Source organism: Aythya ferina (assembly GCF_964211825.1).
Source record: "Aythya ferina genome assembly, chromosome: 12".
Lineage (NCBI taxonomy): Eukaryota > Metazoa > Chordata > Aves > Anseriformes > Anatidae > Aythya > Aythya ferina.
The window spans coordinates 1230034-1249395 of NC_140308.1; the positions used below are offsets into that span (position 1 = coordinate 1230034).

Sequence of the window (19362 nt, forward strand, 5' to 3'; positions counted from 1 at the left end):
CAGTGTTTCTGTGGCCCCCCCCCCCCACACACCTCCAGGCCCACAGAAGCACACAGAGACAGGAGGATCTTAAAAAAAAAAAAAAGAAATCCACATCCTTTATTAAAACTTCTACATAACCCAGCTTAGCCCGTCTGTATCATCACACTACATTTATTTCATTAAAAAATACACAGGAGGAAGCCGAGGCCGCTTCAGCAGAAGGCATCAGAAGGACTGGGGGGGGGGGCAGCGCCGGCCCCAAGGCACAGCAGGGGTAAGGCTTTGGGCAGCAGGAGCAGCAGCACAGGAGGGGCCGGGGGGGGGCCCTACTCATCGTCCTCCCCGCCGCCGTAGAGCTCGGCCAGCTTCTTGAAGCGGTTGCCCCACTCGTTGAGGTAGTCGTAGTCCTGGTCCTGGTCGGAGTCGGAGGAGTTGAGGGAGCTGAGCGAGGCGGCCTCCGAACCGCTGCCCTCGTAGTCGAACACCAGCAGGGAGTCGTAGGGGGGGGCCGTGGGGTCCGTGTCAGCCGCCTTCAGGTTCTGGGGGGGCAGAAGAGGAGCTCAGCGGGGAGCTGGGGCTGCCCCAAGCCCCCCCCGGCAGGGGAAGGGGCTCACCTCGTCGATGAAGGTGCCGATGTCCTCGGGGTTGGCGGGCCGGGGCCGGTACTGGGGGGCTGCCATCAGTGGGGGGGCCACGTCGTTGCGGATCACCTCGGGGCGGGCATCCAGGCCGCGGTGCAGCTGGCTCAGGTCGTAGTCCTGCGTGGGGACAGCACGGGGTCAGGCCAGCCCGCGGTGACACGGGGACACCCCCATCCCCGGCACCCACCTGGTCCTCCTCGCCCCCGCCCTCCTCCCCGTAGTAGAAGACGTTGTCCCGCGTGTCGTCCTCCGGCAGCAGCAGCGGCTCCTTCACCACCTTCCTCCTCCTCACAAAGAGCAGCAGCAGCAGCAGGATGACTGCGGGAGAGGAGCGGCATCAGTGGGGGCACCCCAGCACCCACGGGTGGGGCGCAGCCCCTTCAAACCCCCTCAACTCACTCAGAAAAGCCAGGAGGGCGCCCAGGACGGCGAGGATGATGGGCACGCCGGTGGCCACCTGCGGCTCGTAGGCGCAGCTCTCCACCCGGCCCTGGCAGTCGCACACTTGTGCCTTGATGACCGTGACCTGGTCCTTGCCCTGGCGGTCGAAGAGCCGCAGGTAGACGCTGTACTCCTCCTGCTCCAGCGGCTCCGTCAGTTGCAAGGTGACGGTGTCCCCTGCGTGAGAGGAGTGACGTGGGTGACCTGAGGTGCCTACCCCCATGGCAGCTGAGGCACCCATCGCGCCGAGCCCCTGCCTTACCGGTGTCCCCGACCTCCACCGCCCAGCTGTCCCCCGAGCCGTGGCTCAGCTCGGCACGGAAGGGACCCGTGTTGGGGGGCAGGTCCCTGTCGATGACGGTGAGGACCTGGGGCACGGGGCTGCGGTTGCAGACGACGATGTTGCGGGGCTCAGGCTCAGGGCCGTGGTCGTTCACGTCCAGCAGGGTGAGGAGCAGGGTGCCAGTGCCCGTGGCGGGTGGAGAACCTGCCGAGAGGAGCCGGGCTGGCGGGGCACCCCGAGAGCAGGGCCTCCCTCCCACCCCCAAGGACCAGACCGCGCGGGCACCGCTCCCTGCCCAAGGGAGCGAGCCGGGATGCAGCACCCCCGTGACACCAGGAGCACGTGTCCCTCACGTGGGACAGCACCCGGCAGGAACAAGGGCTCCTTTCATGGCCACCGCGCCTCACCGTCGTCCACGGCCAGCAGCACGGCCACGTAGGTGCTGTTCTTGGCGAAGGGCGACTCGCGGTCCAGGTGGTCCCGCGCCGTGATGAGCCCGTTCTCCAGGTGCACCGACAGCCAGCCCGCTGGGTCACTGCCCACCACGTACCTGGGGGACAGAGGGTGCTGGTTCCACAAGGGCACGGCAGCAGGACCCCCCCGGCCCCAACCCCAACCCCAGCCCCGCTCACTTGATGCGCTGCCGCTGGGCTTTGTCGGGGTCCTGGGCCGTGTAGGAGGCCAGGGGCTGCCCCAGCGGCGCGTCCTCCACCACCTGGGCGAGCCGCACCGGGGGGTCGAAGACGGGTGCCTCGTTCACATCCTCCACGCTGACCGTCACCGTGGCCGTGGCCGTGGGCAGCTTGACGGCGAAGGGGGCCTCGTTCGCCACGGCCACGTGGAGCACAAACTGCCGCTTGGCCTCGTAGTCCAGAGCCTGCAGGAGGGGACGGGACGGGCAGCACCACGCAGGGCGGGTGGCCGCACCGCGGGGACGGGCACGGGACACGCACCTTGGCTGTCCGCAGGACGCCCTCGTTGCTGGCAGGGTCGGTGGTGATGGCGAAGGCGCCGCCCTCGTTGCCGCGCACGATGGAGTAGACGGCGCGCCACGCCGGCGTCTGGGGCTCGTCCAGGTCCGTGGTGTGCAGCCGGGCCACCTCCAGCCCGGCCTCGTTCTCCGGCACGGCCGCCTCGTACTGTGCATTGGGGACTGTCAGCAACGAGCCCGCCGTGCCCGGCCCACCCCGCCCACCCGACAGCCACGTTACCGTTTTGGGGTCAAACTCGGGGGCGTTGTCGTTCACATCCGTGATCTCAATCACGGCCAGCGCTGTGGTGGTCAGCCCCTCGCCATCCAGGTCGGCCGCCTGCACGGTCAGCGTGTACTCCCGCACGCGCTGCGGGGGGCAGACAGACAGACAGACAGACACCCGTCAGCATCCCGCAGCCCGCCCGGTGCCAGCGCCACCCCCACGGTGCCGCGGGTCCCACCTCGCGGTCGAGGCCGCTGGCAATGACGCTGAGGGTGCCGGTGGCCCTGTTGACGGTGAACATGTGGGGATGGGGCTCCCGTGGCTCCTGGCTGAGGATGGAGTAGGCAAGGACACCGTTGTAGGTTTCCACAGCATCATCTGCATCCGTGGCGTTCACCTGCATCACCGAGGTGCCTGTGGGATGGGGCGACTGTGTGAGGGAGGGACAGGGCACCCATGTCCCCAGGAGGGGCAGTGCTGGGGCTCTCCAAGGACACATCCAGCAGGAGGCAGAGTTTCCCCATGGGGCCACACCACACCCAAAACACCGTGGCACCGGCCCTACCTGGCAAAGCACCCTCGGGCACGGAGCCCCTGAACACCTCCTGCGTGAACTGGGGCTTGTTGTCGTTCTGGTCCGTCACCGTCACTATGATCTCCATCGGCTCCTCCACGGGCTTGCCGTTCTCGGACACGGCGTGGGAGAAGAGCTGCGAGGCAGAGGGGTGAGCAGGGAGCTGGCACAGCGCCCGCCCCAGCGCCCCGTCCCCCAGCCGGCACCTACGTGGTACTTGTCCATGTGCTCCCGGTCCAGCGGCTGCGTCACCTTCATCCAGCCCGTCTCCTTCTCGATGGTGAAGATGCCCTCGGGGTGGGTGTCCGCCCCCTGCCCCGTGATGCTGTAGAAGATCTTCGCCTCCCGGTCCCGGTTGGATTTGATCTGGAGGGGTGCGCAGCAGCGCTCAGTGCTGGGGCTCGGCAGCCCCCCCACGGCACCGCACCCCGTCCTGGCACCCACCCATGCCCATGGCCGGCACCTCCACTGCCCTGGGCGCACACATCCATGCCCAGCTCCAGATGCCTGCCCAGATGCGACGGTGACGGGCACAGCCAGAGCATCACCCCACCCCAGGGCACCCACCCACACCTCTGGGCCCCCTCCATACCTGAACCAGTTTTTTGGGGAAGGGACCCCTCTCATTTTCAGGGACCTTGATGGGAGGGATCACCCAGTCCCTCTTCCGCCTCCTCAGAGCCCTGGGGACACCGGGGACCTCCTGGTGGGAAGGAGAGTGGGGTGAGGGAGTAGCCACATGGGGAAAGGTCTGGGGGACGGGGGTGTTTGCCTGGGGGGGCTCCCCAGGAGCATTACCTGCAGGGAGCGCCGGCTCCGCACAGGGCCTGGCTGGATGGTGGCATCCTGGGGAGTCACAGGCGGCCACCCTGGGGGCCTCGGTGCCACCGCTCCCACGTGGGGCTCCTCGTCCTCGTACTGCACCGTGCTATCGCCTGCTGTGAGGGGCAGGGGTCAGGGCGGCCACGGAGGGGACACAACCTGCTGCCCCCACCCCAGCCATGCTGGGGGCTGTCCCTAAGCTCCACGTGCCCCCTGCGTGGCCCTGGGAGCTCCCGGCCAGCCCGGCTGAGCCCTGGGGATTAGGATCAGGAGGGGGAGGCCGGAGTGGTTCCCGGCACTGGGGGCGGGCAGGAGCTCGGCTTTGGCTTTGTTTCGGAGATGACGGGGAAATTCCTGGGCACGCAGGGCCCTGCCCCGCGCCTCCCACCTCTGTGTGTCACCGCCTGCTCCCTCCCCCCCCACCCCCCACCCCCCCCACCCCAGGCTGGGACCCGCACTGCAGCAGGGCCCTGCACCCAAAGCCACGCTGCGCCCCCGCGCCATGCCGGGCCCAGCCCCGGCACCCCCAGCACCCCGCAGGATTAGGGGATTAGCAGTGCTAAGCCTGCTCCAGCCGCACTGGCCGAGAGGCTGCCAGGAGCAGGGAGAGCGATGGAAGCAGGGCGAGGAGAGCCGTGCCCCCCGGGCGTAGCAGGTCCTGGGCTGGGGGAGCAGGAGCAGGTCCCCAGGGGGCCCCTTGGACCCCGCGCTGGGGCAGAGCTGGTGCCTGGAGGGCAACTCTTGCCAGCAATCAGGGTGCTGGGGATGAAATGGCCACAGCCATGCCATGAGGGCCACGGCCACACCAGGGCACGAGGAGCCAGCCCTCACCATGGGGTCGGGGTCCACAGCCCCGCTCCAGCACCAGGCTCCCCCCATGCCCCCAGGGTTCCTCGGCACCACGCAGCCTGGGCAGCCTGCCCCGGTGATGGAGCCGAGCCCGGGTGGGCTCCCGGCCACGGGCTCCCACGGAGGGGCTGCAGCCCCCCGGCCGGCCCCAGCCCCTGCCCACGGCCCCAGCCTGGCAGGAGCTGCCCGCGGCTCTCGGCAGCCGGGCGGGCTGAGGTCAGGGCTGGCACGGCGAGAGCTCTCAGGGCCAGAGCTTTCAGCGCTCCGCAGCCATTAGGGGAGCGCTGCCTGCGGTCGTGGTTCCCGAGCAGCCCCGTTCCCCGGGGATGCCGACGAGTAAACACGGCGGGCGGCCCCGCCAGCACCGGGAGCCGGCACCGGGAGCCGGCCCCTGCCGCCCCGCCGTGCCCCCGAGCCCCCCGCCCGTAGCGGAGAAGGTGGCCCCGGGGCGACCGGTCCCAGCGGCAGCCCGGCGCCTGGCACCGACCCGCGGGGTCCCGCCCTGCCCGGCGGCTCCCGGCCGCTCTCCGCCGACCGGAGGCGCCGGCATCAGCCGACGGGGCCCGAACGGCACCGCCAGAGCCCCCCCTGGCCAGGAAAGGGGGGTCCGCGACCAGCCCACAGCCTGCAAGGGGTCGCCCCGCGATGCCGGGGGCACGGCCGGGGGTCAAAGGAGCGGGCCCACGGCCCGGGGGGGGGCACAGCAGCCCCGCACCGCGAGGGCACCAACCAGCTCCGCACCGCGGCTAGCACCGGGCCCCCAAGTTGGAGGGCGAGGGGGGAAGAACCGGGCCGAGCACCGCAGCAATGGGGGGGCTCTCCACCGCCCCCAGCCCATCCCGGGGCAGCCCACCTGCCCCCGCCGCCCCGGTGCCGGTGCCTCCCGGCGTGGCGGCGCCCCAAAGCCCCCTCCGCCCCCTCGGTGATGCTCCCCGCGCCCCGACGGCGCTGCTTACCTGGCCCCGGGGGAGCGCACGGCCGGGCCGGGGCGGCGGCAGGCGGTAGGAGCAGGAGCAGGAGGAGCGGGCAGAGCCCGGAGCGCGACCCCCGCATGGCCCCGCCGCTACCGAGCGCCGCGCCCCCGCCCGCTGCTCCGCGAGGCTCCAGGTGAGGCCGCGGCCGCGCAGGTACCGACCGACCCCCCCCCGCCCCGCCCCGCCCGGTCCGGTCCCGCCCCGCCCCGCCCGGTCCCGCCCCGGTTCCGCCCCCCCCCCCCCCCCCCGCCGAGCCGTTCCCGGTCCCCCCGTGCGCCCCTCCCGGGGTGTTCCCCGCCCTCCCCAGGTCCTCCCCGGTTCCGCCGCGCGCCCCCCGGTGCCTCCGTTTCGCCGCTACCTCCGTGCGCCCCCCCCGGGCTCTCCTCGCGCACCCGGTTGGGGCAGCGGCAGCCGGTGCCCGGGGGGGGGAGGTGGAGAGCCGCGACCCCCCCCCAGCTCCGGGGGGCTGAGCGGTGAGGCGCAGCACGGAGCCGCCGTCCTAACGGGGGCTGCCGGTGCCTGGGCACCCCCCGGGCATGGAACAGCAGCCGCGTGCAAGACCCCGCACCCTGACCCTCCCCAGGCACCCTGTGGGGCTGGGGGGCACAGTGGGGCCGGGGTTTGGCACCCCCTGCGCTGGCACCCACGTGGGCATTGCCGGGAGCTTTGCCAGGGGCACAGTCCAAGGGCACGGAGCTGGCCCTGGTCAGCGCTCGGAGCGCCCAGAGTGGCCGGAGCCATGGCACCCTGCACCCTCCTTCTCCTCCTACTCCTCCTCCTCCTGCAGGTAGGGCGCTCTGGGGGCTGCTGCGCATCGGTGAGGGGTGATGAGGAGGGGAGAGGAAACCCGCACGGCACAGCCCCGCTGCCCTCCCGCTGCTCTCCATCCCGCAGGTCACGGTGCTCAGCACCCAGGTAAATGACGTGGCCTTCCCCGCGTCTGGCCGCGGCCTCCGAAGGCAGAAGAGAGACTGGGTCATCCCCCCCATCAGCTGCCCCGAGAACCACCGGGGGCCCTTCCCCATGAAGCTGGCACAGGTACGTGGCCCCCACAATGCGGGGACAAGGGCTGAGCCAGCACCGGGCCCTGCAGCCGGGCTGAGCAGCCCCGGGGGGGACGCGGGTACCTCTGCGGAGCGCCAGGCCCCTCTAACAGCCCCCCGCCTCGCCCCCAGATCAAATCCAACAAGGACAAGGAGACCAAGGTTTTCTACAGCATCACGGGGCAGGGGGCGGACAGCCCCCCCGTGGGCGTCTTCACCATCGAGCGTGAGACGGGGTGGCTGGAGGTGACGCAGCCGCTGGACCGCGAGGAGATCGAGAAATACGTCGTGAGTGGGGGCCGGGGCTGGGGGCGCCGGGGGGTCCCGAGGGGGCCAAGCCACTGACGGTGCCCCCGCAGCTCTTCTCCCACGCCGTGTCGGCCAACGGGCAGCCCGTGGAGGACCCCATGGAGATCATCATCACGGTGATGGACCAGAACGACAACAAGCCCGTCTTCACCAAGCAGGTCTTCGTCGGCTACATCGAGGAGAACGCGAAGCCGGGTGCGTGGGCTGGGGGTGGGGGGGCCCCGGGGCCCCGGGACAGAGCTGCGCCAGGCTGACGGTGGCACCCACGGGGCTCGTCCCATGAGTGACGTCTCCCCATCCCGTCCTTTCCCCACACCAGGCACCTCCGTGATGACCGTGAACGCCACGGACGCGGATGACACGGTGGCTGCGGACAACGGCATCGTCAGCTACTCCATCGTCAGCCAGGAGCCGGCGCGCCCGCACCCCCAGATGTTCACCATCAACCCCCAGAAGGGCGTCATCAGCGTCCTCAGCATGGGGCTGGACCGCGAGGTGGGCACCCGGCTGCGTCCTGGCACCCCCATGGTAGGAGCGGCCGTGGGGCGCCCCTGACCGCGCTGCTCTCCGCTCGCAGACCACCCCCAACTACACGCTGATCGTCCGGGCCACGGACCAGGAGGGCAAGGGGCTGTCCACCACCGCCACGGCCGTCATCGAGGTCACGGATGCCAACGACAACATCCCCATCTTCGACCCCACCATGGTACCGAGCTCCCCCCCATGCCGGCTCCCGCGAGCCGCTGACCCCAGCCCCACACCGCGCTGACCGTCCCTGCGCCCCTCCCGCAGTACGAGGGGACGGTGCCCGAGAACGAGGTGGGGCTGGAGGTGGCCAGGCTGCACGTGACGGACCAGGACATGCCGGGCTCCCCGGCCTGGCAAGCCGTCTACCGCATCAAGAGCGGGGACCAGGACGGCGCCTTCAGCATCGCCACCGACCCCAACACCAACGACGGCATCCTGAGGACCGCCAAGGTGGGTCTGGGGGCTCCCGGGGCTGCCCCGAGCGGGACACGTCCCCCCCAGCACCGCTCCCAGCCCAGCTCCTCTCTGCCGCCTCCAGGGCCTGGACTACGAGACCAGGAACCGCTACGACCTCGTGGTGACGGTGGAGAACGTGGTCCCCCTCTCCGTGTCCCTCGGGCTCTCCTCGGCCAGCGTGCTGGTGCTCGTCAGGGATGTGAACGAGCCCCCCGTCTTCGTGCCCCCCGTCAAGAGGGTGGAGGTGTCGGAGGACCTGCCGGTGGGCCACGAGGTCACCTCCTACACGGCCCAGGACCCCGACAAGAACCAGAGGAACAGGATCACGTGAGTGGGGGCGATGCTGGGGGCGCGAGGGCTGCGTGCCCCGTCCCGCCCGGCCGGAGGGGCCAGGCTGGGCACCGAGCCCCCCGCTGACCCTCGCTTGCCCAGGTACCGCATGGGCAGCGACCCCGCGGGGTGGCTGGCCATCGACCCCGAGAACGGCATCGTCACGGCCGCCCAGCCGCTGGACCGCGAGTCGGTGCACGCCATCAACAGCACCTACAAGGCCATCGTCCTGGCCGTGGACAACGGTGAGGACGCGCTGCACTGCGCTGAGGGGGCTGCGGGGACACGGGGTGGCCGTGCAGGACACCGGGACGGGCTACAGGCACCTCGCTAACGCCCAGCTCCGCAGGGGTGCCGGACGCAACGGGCACGGGGACGCTGCTGCTGCTCCTCCAGGACGTGAACGACAACGGGCCCACGCCGGAGCCCCGCATCTTCGACATCTGCAGCCGGCAGCCCGAGGAGCAGACGCTGACCATCGTCGACAAGGACCTGCCCCCAAACACCTACCCGTTCCAGGCAGCGCTGGAGCACGGCTCCAGCACCAACTGGAGTGTCATAATGTCTGGCCAAGGTAGGTGCCGTGGGGTCTGTGCCAGCCACCCACCTGTGGCGCAGGGCAGTGGGGGGACACCGAGCAAGGGCCGCATCCTAGCCAGATCCCCCTGAGCCACCCTGAATGCCCCTGGAGCTCCTACCGGTCCCCATGGTGGCACTGCCACGCGGCAAAGCCCTGCGGGTGCTGAGGGTGTCCCCAGATGTGGGAGCTGGGACACACCTTGACCCCAAGCCCTGTCTTTCCCGCACAAGACTCGCTGCTCCTGAAACTGAATAAGGAGCTGGAGCCCGGGGAGTACAGCGTCTTCCTGAGGCTGACGGACAGCCAGGGCAAGGCGCAAGTCACAGAAGTCAAAGCCCAGGTGTGCGATTGCGAAGGGGCAGCTGAAAACTGCGAGCAGAGAGCGTTCACTGCCACTGCCATCATCAACATCAGGGATGCCATCAGCAATGTTCCCGTCTTCAGCTTCACCATGGTACCTGTCTCCCCTACTCGAGCTGGCTCCAGGGAGTCGTTTTCCCCTCTCCCCCACATCGGGGTGACCGTCCCTGTCCCCCTCACCTGGGTGATCCCCACGGCCGCAGCAGGCTGGAGGTGCAGATGAGCCTTGTCCTGGGCACAGCCCCCCTGCCCCAGGCGCTCAGCCTCTGCGCTCCCCTGGCTCTCACCGCCCACCCAGACACCGTGTGCGCAGCAGGTGGTCCCCAAACACCCCCTGAAGCTGCCGATGGGGACGGACGCGGGCTCCCAGCCACCACCACCACTGCTATCAGCACGCAGATGAGGCACCGGGCCCTCCCGGTGGCGCAGGAGGGGAGGCAGGCAGGTCAGACGAGCAGGGCTTGCCCGCGGTGATCCCGCTGACTGCTCCTCGCAGCCTCCACGTGCCCGGCCCCGCTCACGCGCTCTGAGCTCTTTGCAGGGGGAGGCTGGGCCGGCAGCTCCACTGTGGCTCAACCAGTCCCGGTCGCCCCGAAATCCAGCCGGACTTGGGGCCGCCAGCCCCGGGGCTGCGGTGCCGCCAGAGCACGGGTTCCGTCGGGGCTCACCGGGGTGTGCCGGCTGCTGGGGAGCCGCCTGCACGGGCCGGCCCAGCCGGGGAGGAGCGTGCCGGGATAGCGGCGCCCGGTCCCAGCAGCTCCCTGGGGAAGGTGTCTGGGACAGGGGATGGCAGCCTGCGGGGTGGCACCGGGTGCAGGGACCTGGCAGAGCACGACGGAGGAGAGGCAGGTAAGCCACCGCGAGCCCTCGCTTGCTGTTGTGCTTCCTGAAGGTCGGGGAAGCCAAAGCCCGCAGCCAGCCCTGGGCTAGGGGCAGGCACTTGGGGCAGCCCCAGAGGAGCAGTTGGGGTGGTTTTGGGGGTCCCACCCCACCGAGCACGGCCAGGGGCTGCCGTGGGGGAAGGGGCAGCGCCCCGACCCCATGCTGGCTGCCTGCCTGCCCCAGGCAGTGCCGGAGCACTTGCAGGGTTAACGTGTGCCGCACGTGATGTGGTGACACCGCGATCAGTGCAGGCTGGGAAGGTGACAGGGACATGGCCGCTTCCTCCCCGGGGGTGGCCCGTCGGTGCACACCCACACGGGGCTGAACGGGGAGCCCGGCAGCCCTCCTTCCAGGCAAAAAGGCAGGCAGGGTGCCCACGCTGTGCACAGCGGTGGTGCCCTGGGCATGCAGGCAGCTGCTGGGGGTGTTGGGGTGCACCCCTGGGACCTGGCAGGCACAGCAGGGTGCTGGGGATGGAGAAGTTCCCGGAGGGACCCGGCTGCACTGACACCAGCACGGGGCCCTGCCCACCCTGGGTTCCCCTCAGCGCCCCGCTACCCATCCCAAATAATTACTCCTGGGGGTGGAGCGCTCGGGTGGTGGTGCTGGGGGGAGTGGGACAGTGCTTCTGGGGAGCCCCCCAGCCCTCGCTGCTCCCCCGCTGCAGGTTGGAGGCATGGAGAGGCCGCAGGGCTCCCTGACCACCCACGTGCTGAACACGGCCACGGGGCTGCCCGCCGCCCGCCTCGCCCTCCGCCTGGCCCAGCTGCAGGAGCCGGGGGCGCAGTGGAGGGAGCTGGCACAGAGGTAGGGGAGGTGACACCACCCAGCCCCGTCCCCCCCCCCCCGAGACCCCCAGCTGAGAGAGCTACGGGGGGAGGCTTTTAGGGCCATCATCTTGTGCCTCCTTGTGTTTTTAGGTGGACGGATGAGGACGGGCGCTGCCTGCCCCTCCTGCCTCCGGGGCAGGCTGAGGCTGGCACCTACAAGCTGCACTTTGAGACGGCGGAGTACTGGGAGAGCCTGGGGTACAGCAGCTTCTACCCCTTCGTGGAGGTACCTGGCTGAAGGGCAGAGAGGGGGGGGGCGCCTGGTGCCTCTGGGAGCCAGCCCCGGTCACTGCCAGAGCTGCAGGGGGGCTGGAGGTGGTGTCCATGCGTGCAGGAGCTCCCTCCCCCCAGCCACCTCCTGCTGCGCTGCTCGGAGGGGCCCCAGATGACAGGGAGAGGGGCAGGGGCTGCTTGTGGCTGGGGCTTTCTCCCCCTCACCCCCTTTTTGCTCTCCCCCTAGGTCGTCTTCACCATCACCGACCCAGCCCAGAAGCTGCACATCCCGCTGCTGATCAGCCCCTACTCCTACACAACGTACCGGGGCAGCTAGGGCAAGGCACATCCTCCCCGCAGGGCCACCACTACACGACTGACACCATTAAAGGATTCAAACAGCACCACTAGTCTCAAAAAAAAAAAAAAATCACCTTCCTTGGGGTGGGATGCTGGTGGTGTGAGGCAGGCGCAGCCCTGCTCCCTGCCCCAGGAGCACCCGAGCACAGCCAGCACCCATGGGTGCTGCCTGGTGTCACGTGGGCACTGCCACGAGTCCCGCGGGGCTCTGCCCCAACGCCTGGCCCGGCACCGGGCTCTCCAGGGGCTTGAAGCCCAGGTTGTCCAGCGGGATCCCAAAGGCGGTCAGCTTCGCCTCCAGCGTCTGCAGCATGTCGTTGTGTGCCTGGAAGAGAAACGCTCCACGTTCTGCTCTGCCAGCACAAACCCCAGCCCAGCCCCTCCTTGCCAGGGTCCCTGCAGCCCCCTGAATGGTGGGGACCCCCAAACCAGCCTTGCTTTGCAGGGGAAAGTCGGGGAATCAGGAGCAACGCAGCCCGAGCCAGCACTGCAGGGCATGAAGCAGCTCAGCTGGCCTGCTGCGAGTTCCCTTCCCTCGGAGCGAGGCCAGCCCCAGGGCTTACACCGCGTGCCCAGACCCCTTGCTCACCTTGCAGGCTCGGGCCAGCTGGAACTGCAGGTCCTCGATGGTGGTGTTCTTGGAACTGAGCACGTCCTGCAAGGGAATTGGTGCGTTAGGCTTCGGCTGCCTGGCACCGAGGGCACATCGAGCTGGGGCCGTGCTGCAGGCTGGAGCACGGAGCAGCTGCTGTGATGCAGCCAGGCTGGCAGTGGGACACGGCTGAAGCAGGGCAGCTCGCGGCACAGCCGGGCAGGCGGCCACCACCACGTCCCCACGGGGCCAGCGCTGCCAGGGACAGCCAGCCCCGGGCACAGGCAAGGCCCAGGGAGCTGCCAGACCAAGAGCACGAACGCCAGCTCAGCCCCGCCACCAGCATCTCCTGCCCTGCTGCAAGCGGGGGCGGACGGCAGCACCTGCTCCCGCAGCACCTCCCCGCCGCCACGGCACCGAGGGAATTACAGGGAGAGCCTCCCCAGGAGGGCGCCGGTGGCTGGAGGCAGCTGAGCAAAGGAATTCAGGGACCCCAGCAGCTGAGGGAGACAGCGGCGCCTTGACGCCTTCCCAGGAATGTTTCCCAACGTGCTGCTGTGGCACATCTGCTGTGCTGTCATACCCACCGGGAGCCTGGGGCTGCTGCCGCGCTCATCATCATAAGGTGCCCTGGCATGGGGGAGGTCCAGGAGCACCACCAGCACCCAGCACAGAGGGCCCTGGATGGGGCAGGTGGCACGGTGTGAGCAGGAGGGCGCCAGGGAAGCAGAGGCCAAGCTGGGCTGGGAACCTGCGTCCCGTCTGCAGCCCGCCTGAAACAAATGCTGCTTCTCCAGTTACTGCTGCTGCACGCTCCAGGAATGTGGGTCTCCGAGCCGCTGCACCGTGCTGAGGCTTTCTGCGTTGGTATTTTTAGCACGCCAGACATCGCAGAGCCTCTGGGATCCGGTCTGCACCGCCTCTGCAGCCAGAGAGGCCGGGAGAGGAGCACGGGCAAGGCTCAGCAGCGGTGGCTCCCCGCAGTCGGGGCGCCCTGGGTCGCTCCCAGGCCCCGCACGCAGCCTGCTGCTCAGCGCCGCATCGGGAGCCACCTGCCAGCACGGAGCCCTGGTGAGCAGCGCTCTGCCCGGGGCCATCCTCCTTCAAACAGACTCCACCTGAGGGAGAGATCAGCGCCAAACGCCTACGCCCACATGCCTCGCTCTCGAGGGAGAGCCGGGGTGCCCTGCGGCACCGTGCACAGCGCTGGGAGTGTCGGGAACGACTGACACGACAGTTACAGGCCCTTCACACGGGGCTTGCAGCACCCGAGCAGGCTGAGGTGCTTGCTGCAGCGTCCCAGGGCTGTGGACTGGCTGCCTGGGCAGATATCCACAGTGCAGGGAGGATGGGGACTCTGTTTCCTGCCACACAGCCTGGGTCTGCCCTGGCTCTGCCTGGAACGAAGCCCCTCAGGCACCTGGCCACGCTCACGCACTCCAGGCTCTGCCCCAGAGCAGGCTCTGCCCCTCAAGAGCCAGCCCTGCTGGGAGAACAGCCTCCACGGGGCCCTGCAGCAGCGCACAGTACCTCCAGCTTCTGTGAGACCAAGGAGAGGGCGCCCGGGTCGAGGTTGGAGGCTGCAAAGACCTCGCTGAGCTGCACCTCCTTCTTCTCCAGGACGTCGAGGAGTCCTTTCAGCTTGCGCTCCAGGAGCAGGTTCTTGAAGCCTGTCTTCTGCTGCACCTCGTTAATGGCTTTGGTGAACTTCTGGTAGAGCTCATCTCGCTCCGCCTGCACCTGCTCCGAGAACATGGCACGGCTTCACACCGCCCCCGGGACCCCCCCCCGGCAGCCACCCGGGGCTGGGAGCAAACAGGCCGTGCCGCTCAGCCCTGCCTGCTCCAGCGAGAGCCGGGCTGTTCCCCACAGCACCTGCACCCCGTGGGGAACGCAGGTGCTGGAGCACAGCTCCCCCCCTTCTGCTGTGCTGGCACCACCTCGGCACCTGCAGCTCTGCTTCCTCTGTCCCCTGGCACGGGACACCCCCAGCAGCAGGGACCCCATCCCTCAGCGCCTGCTCCAGTACAGCCCCTGTTATTCAAATCCTGACATAGCCCAGCTACCTCTCCTCCAAACAGCTCGGCTCCCCCCAAACCTCCCCGTTCCTGGGCCCCTACAGGGAGAGAATTGGTCCCCGCTGTCTCCCCCAAGCAGTGCAGGCTCCCCGCTTCATTGGCCTGGCCCCAACTCCAGGCTCCCCAGTGCTCTGCCCCCAGGCACTGCTTCAGAGCTCAGAGAGGGCCCGCGGCATGCAGGGGTCTCTCCTCCTCCCCTTCCTGCAGCTGGCAGGAGTCCCCGGCTCACAGCTAGTTAATAAGTGTCCTAATTAGGATTTCTCCTCCAAAGCCTATTTCTGACTGCACTGAATACGTTGCTGCCTTAATGATGGATTGTTAACGAGGCCTCAGATCAATGTTCATATTCCTGGGGATTTCTACGACTTGCAAATGAGCTCCGTTCTGCCTCAATACGTTTATCTGGGTTAGCTGGAAGGGAGAGGCTGAGGCTGGGGGGGTATTCAGACAACAACATTCCTTGAAGAGGCTGCACGGCGAGAGGGGAAGCGACACCCACGCACCAGCAGGACGAGGGAGCCACCGCCCCCAGCTCTCCCCACTGCAGCGGGAGCCCCTCCACGCGGATCCTCTCGTGACCCAGCCTGTCACCAGCAGGCCAGGAGGGGACCATCAGCACACGCATGATTGCTCAGGGAAGTACAAGGCCGGGCCTGTCTGCTGAGCACGGGAGATGCCAAAGCCGTGATAAGCTCTGCTGGAAGCGGCAGCTAACACGCGGCTCCAGATCAGGGCTTTGGAAAGCCCTTTGCTAAGCGCAGCGTAGGCAGCGCTGCTAAGTCCCGGTGCCTAACCCTGTGTAAAGAGGGGAAGTGGACGCCCAGAGCCACCTGCAGCTCTCACCTTACTGAACCGCTGCTCCAGCACTTCGTGTTCCCACTGCAGGTCTTTCAGTTCCTTCTGGATGACTTTCAGACGGGCTTTTGTGTTCTGCAAGTGGGAAGGGACAGTTAAAGAGTGCAAGCTTCTCCAGGGGATGGTATGTGATCTGGCAAGGGAGGAGAGAGACCAGCAAAGGGAGAGGGGTGAGAAAACACAGGCTGCGCCCACAACTCCCTCCCCTCTCTGCAGCAGGGGCTGCTCCTCTCTCTTCCTGGCAGAATCCTGGAGTCCCACCTGAGATCTTGCACACAGCTAAGCTGAACGGGACTCGGAGGCATTTGCTCAGCAATTTGGCCAACCAGCCCTCTGCTGAGCGGCAGAGGTCACTGCTGAGCGACTCCACTCCAGGGAACAGCCGCAGTGACTCAGGGAAGAAGAGAAAGGGGCTCCCAGCAGGGCTGGCGACTCACCGTCAGAGCCTCCTTGTCCATGTCATAGTGGGCCAACTTCTTCTGCATCTCAAACACCTGCTCCTGGGTCTGCTGCAGGGTCTCCTGCTGTTGCTTCTTGTGGAGCAGCAAATCTGCCTTCTCCTTTTCCAGCTGATTCTCTCTCTTCTTCCTCTCCTCCATCTGCTCCTGTTCTTGGGAAGAGGAGCGCAGGCTCCTGGAGGGGCTGTGCAGCAGGGTCTGCCCAGCTCCTCACCCTCCCACTGCCGGCCCAGCAAGCCACATCTCCTTGTGCACGAGGGCTTTGTGTGTTAATGGTGTACAGGAGAACAGCAGCACCAGCACCTCCACCAGGGAGCTGGACAGGTCTGGGTGAAGTCCTTACAGGCCCAGCCCCACCACAAGCCAGGGCTGCGGCAGCAGGCAGGCAGTACCTTGAGCAAGTTGATGAGTGCCAGGTTTTTGATGGTGATATCGTTGTAGTAGTTCTTGATCTCGCTGAAGGCCTTCTCGTGGTTCTTCATCAGCTCACTGATCTGGTTGTTTTTCCTCTCCTCTACCTCATGGATCTCGGTCTTCCGGCGCAAGTCAAGCTCGTCCCGCAGCATTTGCATTTTCTTGTTGTACTTGGCCTCGATCTCTGGGGAAGCACACAGGGGGCTGGGTAAGGACAGCGAGCACCAGCCCAGCACATCTCACTGCAGCATTGCTCGAGGACAAGGCGCTCGCTACCAGCCCCACCAGCACGCAGAGCGGTTACACTGGGACCAGGCCGAGTAGAGCCCAGAAATAGCATTCTGGAAACAGGACATGGAAAAGCTCCAAGTCAGCCCGTGAGAACCTGAAGCGTCCCCTGAGAGGGGTGGGGAGCCAGGGCTTCCATCCGCAAGGGCTCCTCCAGCCAGCAGTGCTCAGCGATGCAGGCTGGCAGCAGTAAGAGCCCTGCCTCCACCCCCAGCTCGCACGACAGGAGGCCATCCCAGCCCCATTTCCACGGCACGATCCCACCAGGCTGGGAGTTCAGCTCAGAGAGCTGCTGGCCACGCAGCCTGGCAGCCCGTGGCCACGGGGAGCAAGCACTGGGGGGGGGGAAGCAGCCCCTTTCTGCTCCACGGAACCAGGAGCGCAGTGGAGCTCGGAGGAGCCTTCCCCAGAGTGCTGACACACGGCCTGACCTTTCACTTGTCTCTCGAAGTCGTTGCACAGCCGCGTGATCTCTTCCTCTTGTTTCTGTGAGGGAGAAGTTTCGTGTTAGAGGCAGACAACCCAACCCCGAGGTCACTGCACCGCTACACAACGCAGTCCCTGAGGTTCACGGAGGCCTCCAGGCCAGGCCCAACCATGGGGCCGGGTTCCAGCAGCCAGGAGCCACCCCAGCAAGCAGCCAAAACCCGTCCTGCTCCCTGGGAAAGGCTCCCACCACGGCATGAACCCAACGTTATCTGAGCAGAGTGGCATGTTAAGTTCTCCAGCTGTTCTCAGGGGCTTTGAGCCACTGCTGGTGCCCTGCTGTAGGAGGGATTTCACAGAAATTGCCCCAGAAAGCCCTCCTCCCTGATCCTGTGCTGTCTTTCCAGTGCCTATCAGTACATTTGACATCGGGGGCTGCAGGAAACCCCATTCCTACCTCGCCAAGACAGCAGAGGAGACAGTCTCCTGCTCACACACCATGGCTGGGAGGGCTCAGACAGCAGCCCCACCACTTCCCTCTGAGGCAGAGGCTCCTCACACGCGGCTCCAGCCCCCGCTGCCCTGCCAGGCACCTACCAGGCGCATGTTTTTCACCACCACCTCGTTGGCCAGCTCTTGCTCCTTCAGCTCCACCTTTAAGGAGCGCATGTCTTTGCGCAGCTCCATCTCCTGGGCCCAGTGATCCTTCTGGGCCCGCCTCATGGACACGGTGCCCTCCGCCTTCAGCTCGGTGAGGTTTTCCTGGTGCTCGTACAGCAAGTGCTTCACCTTCTGCTTGTAAACCTAGAGACAAGCCAGAGAGCAGGTGATGGGCGTCAGCAGGAAAACACCTGAAGCTGGGATATTGGCAGAGATGCTCCTGGCTCGTATCCTGCCCAGCTCCTCCTCTGCCCCCGTCCCTCCCCTCGCGCAGGGCTCGGGGCACGCACACGTCCCAGCCGTTTCATCCTCCCACCTTGATCTCCACTTGGTGCCGCTCCTCCGCCTCCTCCATCTCGCGGTCCTTGTGACGCAGCTCGGCTTTCTTCTCCTCCAGCTGCCGGCGGGTGATCTCCCAGAAGGTGTGAATCTTGTCGCGCTCCAGCTGGAAGTAGTTGCGCTCTTCCCGCTCCCGATCCAGCTCCTCCCGGAGACGCACAACGTGCTGCCCCAGCTGCAAGGCCAAGAGAAGGAGGCAGGTAGTGGGAAAAGGGGGCCTGGGACAGGTGGCTCTTCTCAAGATACCCGTGGTGAGCTCTGTTGTAAACCTGCAGAACACGGTAGCCTCTGCTGGGACAGAGGAAAGGAGGACGAAAAGTGGGGATGGGGCAGAGAGAGCCCAGGACATGACAGTGACCCACTGGCCTCTGGAAAAGGAGTGACAAAACCTCCTCCTACCCTAAGCAGCCAGGGCTTGGGCATTCTGTCTCCCAGGGGCCAGTAACACGTTCTCAGATGCTAGACAGCACTGAGACATGCAAGATCTTATCCTGGGAGCGAGATCGCCCAGGTCAGGACCGTCTCCTCCTGGTTTTTAGGCACCCAGCACAGCATGATCTGGGATGTGCTGAGAGTGCTGCAGGCTGCGAATCACAAAGCTGCAGGATCACAGGGCTGAGTGCAAGTGCAGCCACCTGTGGAGATGGGCCTGCTCACCCCAGCAAGGCATCGGATGCAAAGAGAAACTGATTCCAGCAGAATTGGTCAGCCGGGTTACTTTCTAAAGGAAACATCACAAAACACTTGTCAGATAATAGACTCCCATCACAGGCACTTTTCCCAGGACATTTCCACACCAGCGGGTCACTGACACGAGGGAACAGGGCTCCAGGGCTAAGGGACGAGGGCAAAGACGGTGAGAGCCCAAGGAGGGGAGCGGCACGCCATGGAACAGCAGAAGCAGAGACGGGACGAGGGGGCTGCTCCTGGCAGAAGCTCTGGGCAGGCTGTGTAAGGGCCGCAGGCCCAGCACCGACCACACCGAGCACCGGGTGTGCCCCCACGGCCCCCCAACCCCCACCCCTGCGGCCCCACAGGGGGCCGGGCCGCGCTCACCTGCTCCCTGCTCATCTCCTCGGGGGCCGAGGCATCCACCACGGCCGGGGCCTTGCCGCCCTTTCCCTTCTTCACGGCCTTTTTGGGTGCCTGAGGAAGGAGAAGGAGAAGGAGAAGAAGGAGCAGGGCCGCGTTACGAGGGGGGAAAGCTCCGGGGGCAGCGCCCGGGCCCGGGCCCGGCTGGGAGGGCCCGGGGGCCCCTCAGCGCCGCGCCCGGACCCGCCGGGGCTCCCCCACCACCGGGCCCCGGCCTCCTGCAGGCCCTCGGGGTCCCTCCAGGGATCCGAATCCGGATCCCGATCCGGATCCCGATCCCGATCCCGGTCCCGGTCCTGGTCCCGGTCCCGGTGCCCCCCCACCCCCCGGTGCAGGCCCCGGTGCCCACCATGGCGGCCAGGCCGCGGCGCCGTCTCCTTGGCAACGCGCGGCGGAAGTCTCGCGAGAGTTGCGCGGCGGAGGCCCCGCCCCTTAGCAACGCGGGCCCGGCCCCGGTAACGGCGTCGGGGCCCGCTCGGGGCCCGGCCCAGCCCCGGCCGCCGCCGC

General features: G+C 67.4%; 3 protein-coding genes across 3 annotated transcripts; 1 reads left to right on the forward strand and 2 right to left on the reverse strand.

Annotated features, from left to right (window-relative positions):
- Window positions 1-84: 84 nt before the first annotated feature.
- Window positions 85-5905, reverse strand: LOC311443592 (B-cadherin). The gene is made up of 15 exons (XM_084533897.1): window positions 5745-5905; window positions 3916-4055; window positions 3710-3820; window positions 3328-3483; window positions 3109-3253; window positions 2782-2957; window positions 2559-2687; window positions 2301-2486; window positions 1980-2224; window positions 1755-1897; window positions 1327-1551; window positions 1023-1241; window positions 811-941; window positions 597-740; window positions 85-521 (listed from the first exon to the last, which is right to left on the reverse strand). Exons 1-15 carry the CDS (start codon window positions 5839-5841, stop codon window positions 309-311), a joined length of 2460 nt encoding a protein of 819 aa, XP_084390023.1. The 5' UTR covers window positions 5842-5905; the 3' UTR covers window positions 85-308.
- A 197-nt stretch (window positions 5906-6102) lies between these two features.
- Window positions 6103-11697, forward strand: LOC311443096 (cadherin-1-like). The gene is made up of 14 exons (XM_084532985.1): window positions 6103-6549; window positions 6657-6800; window positions 6938-7093; window positions 7165-7309; window positions 7434-7609; window positions 7692-7820; window positions 7907-8092; window positions 8181-8425; window positions 8531-8673; window positions 8778-9002; window positions 9239-9462; window positions 10918-11057; window positions 11171-11306; window positions 11541-11697. The coding sequence occupies exons 1-14, from the start codon at window positions 6502-6504 to the stop codon at window positions 11628-11630; spliced, it is 2187 nt and encodes a 728-aa protein (XP_084389111.1). The 5' UTR covers window positions 6103-6501; the 3' UTR covers window positions 11631-11697.
- A 4-nt stretch (window positions 11698-11701) lies between these two features.
- Window positions 11702-19237, reverse strand: DRC4 (dynein regulatory complex subunit 4). The gene is made up of 11 exons (XM_084532986.1): window positions 19205-19237; window positions 18820-18909; window positions 17741-17938; window positions 17362-17568; window positions 16770-16824; window positions 16029-16234; window positions 15616-15783; window positions 15167-15253; window positions 13776-13985; window positions 12243-12308; window positions 11702-11978 (listed from the first exon to the last, which is right to left on the reverse strand). Exons 1-11 carry the CDS (start codon window positions 19205-19207, stop codon window positions 11829-11831), a joined length of 1440 nt encoding a protein of 479 aa, XP_084389112.1. The 5' UTR covers window positions 19208-19237; the 3' UTR covers window positions 11702-11828.
- Window positions 19238-19362: the final 125 nt, after the last annotated feature.

Bases quoted from the DNA above. Each gene is read 5' to 3' on its own strand.
- LOC311443592 (XM_084533897.1), bottom strand. From the start codon at position 5,841: ATGCGGGGGTCGCGCTCCGGGCTCTGCCCGCTCCTCCTGCTCCTGCTC. The intron at 2,688-2,781 runs GTGGGACCCGCG...TGCCCCCCGCAG, and splicing joins CCAGCGGCCTCGACCGCGAG to CGCGTGCGGGAGTACACGCT. The intron at 522-596 runs GTGAGCCCCTTC...CTGCCCCCCCAG, and splicing joins TCGGCACCTTCATCGACGAG to AACCTGAAGGCGGCTGACAC.
- LOC311443096 (XM_084532985.1), top strand. From the start codon at position 6,502: ATGGCACCCTGCACCCTCCTTCTCCTCCTACTCCTCCTCCTCCTGCAG. The intron at 8,674-8,777 runs GTGAGGACGCGC...CCAGCTCCGCAG, and splicing joins CGTCCTGGCCGTGGACAACG to GGGTGCCGGACGCAACGGGC. The intron at 11,058-11,170 runs GTAGGGGAGGTG...TTGTGTTTTTAG, and splicing joins TGGAGGGAGCTGGCACAGAG to GTGGACGGATGAGGACGGGC.
- DRC4 (XM_084532986.1), bottom strand. The intron at 15,784-16,028 runs GTACTGCCTGCC...TCCCAAGAACAG, and splicing joins CACTCATCAACTTGCTCAAG to GAGCAGATGGAGGAGAGGAA. The intron at 11,979-12,242 runs GTGAGCAAGGGG...TTTCTCTTCCAG, and splicing joins AGCTGGCCCGAGCCTGCAAG to GCACACAACGACATGCTGCA.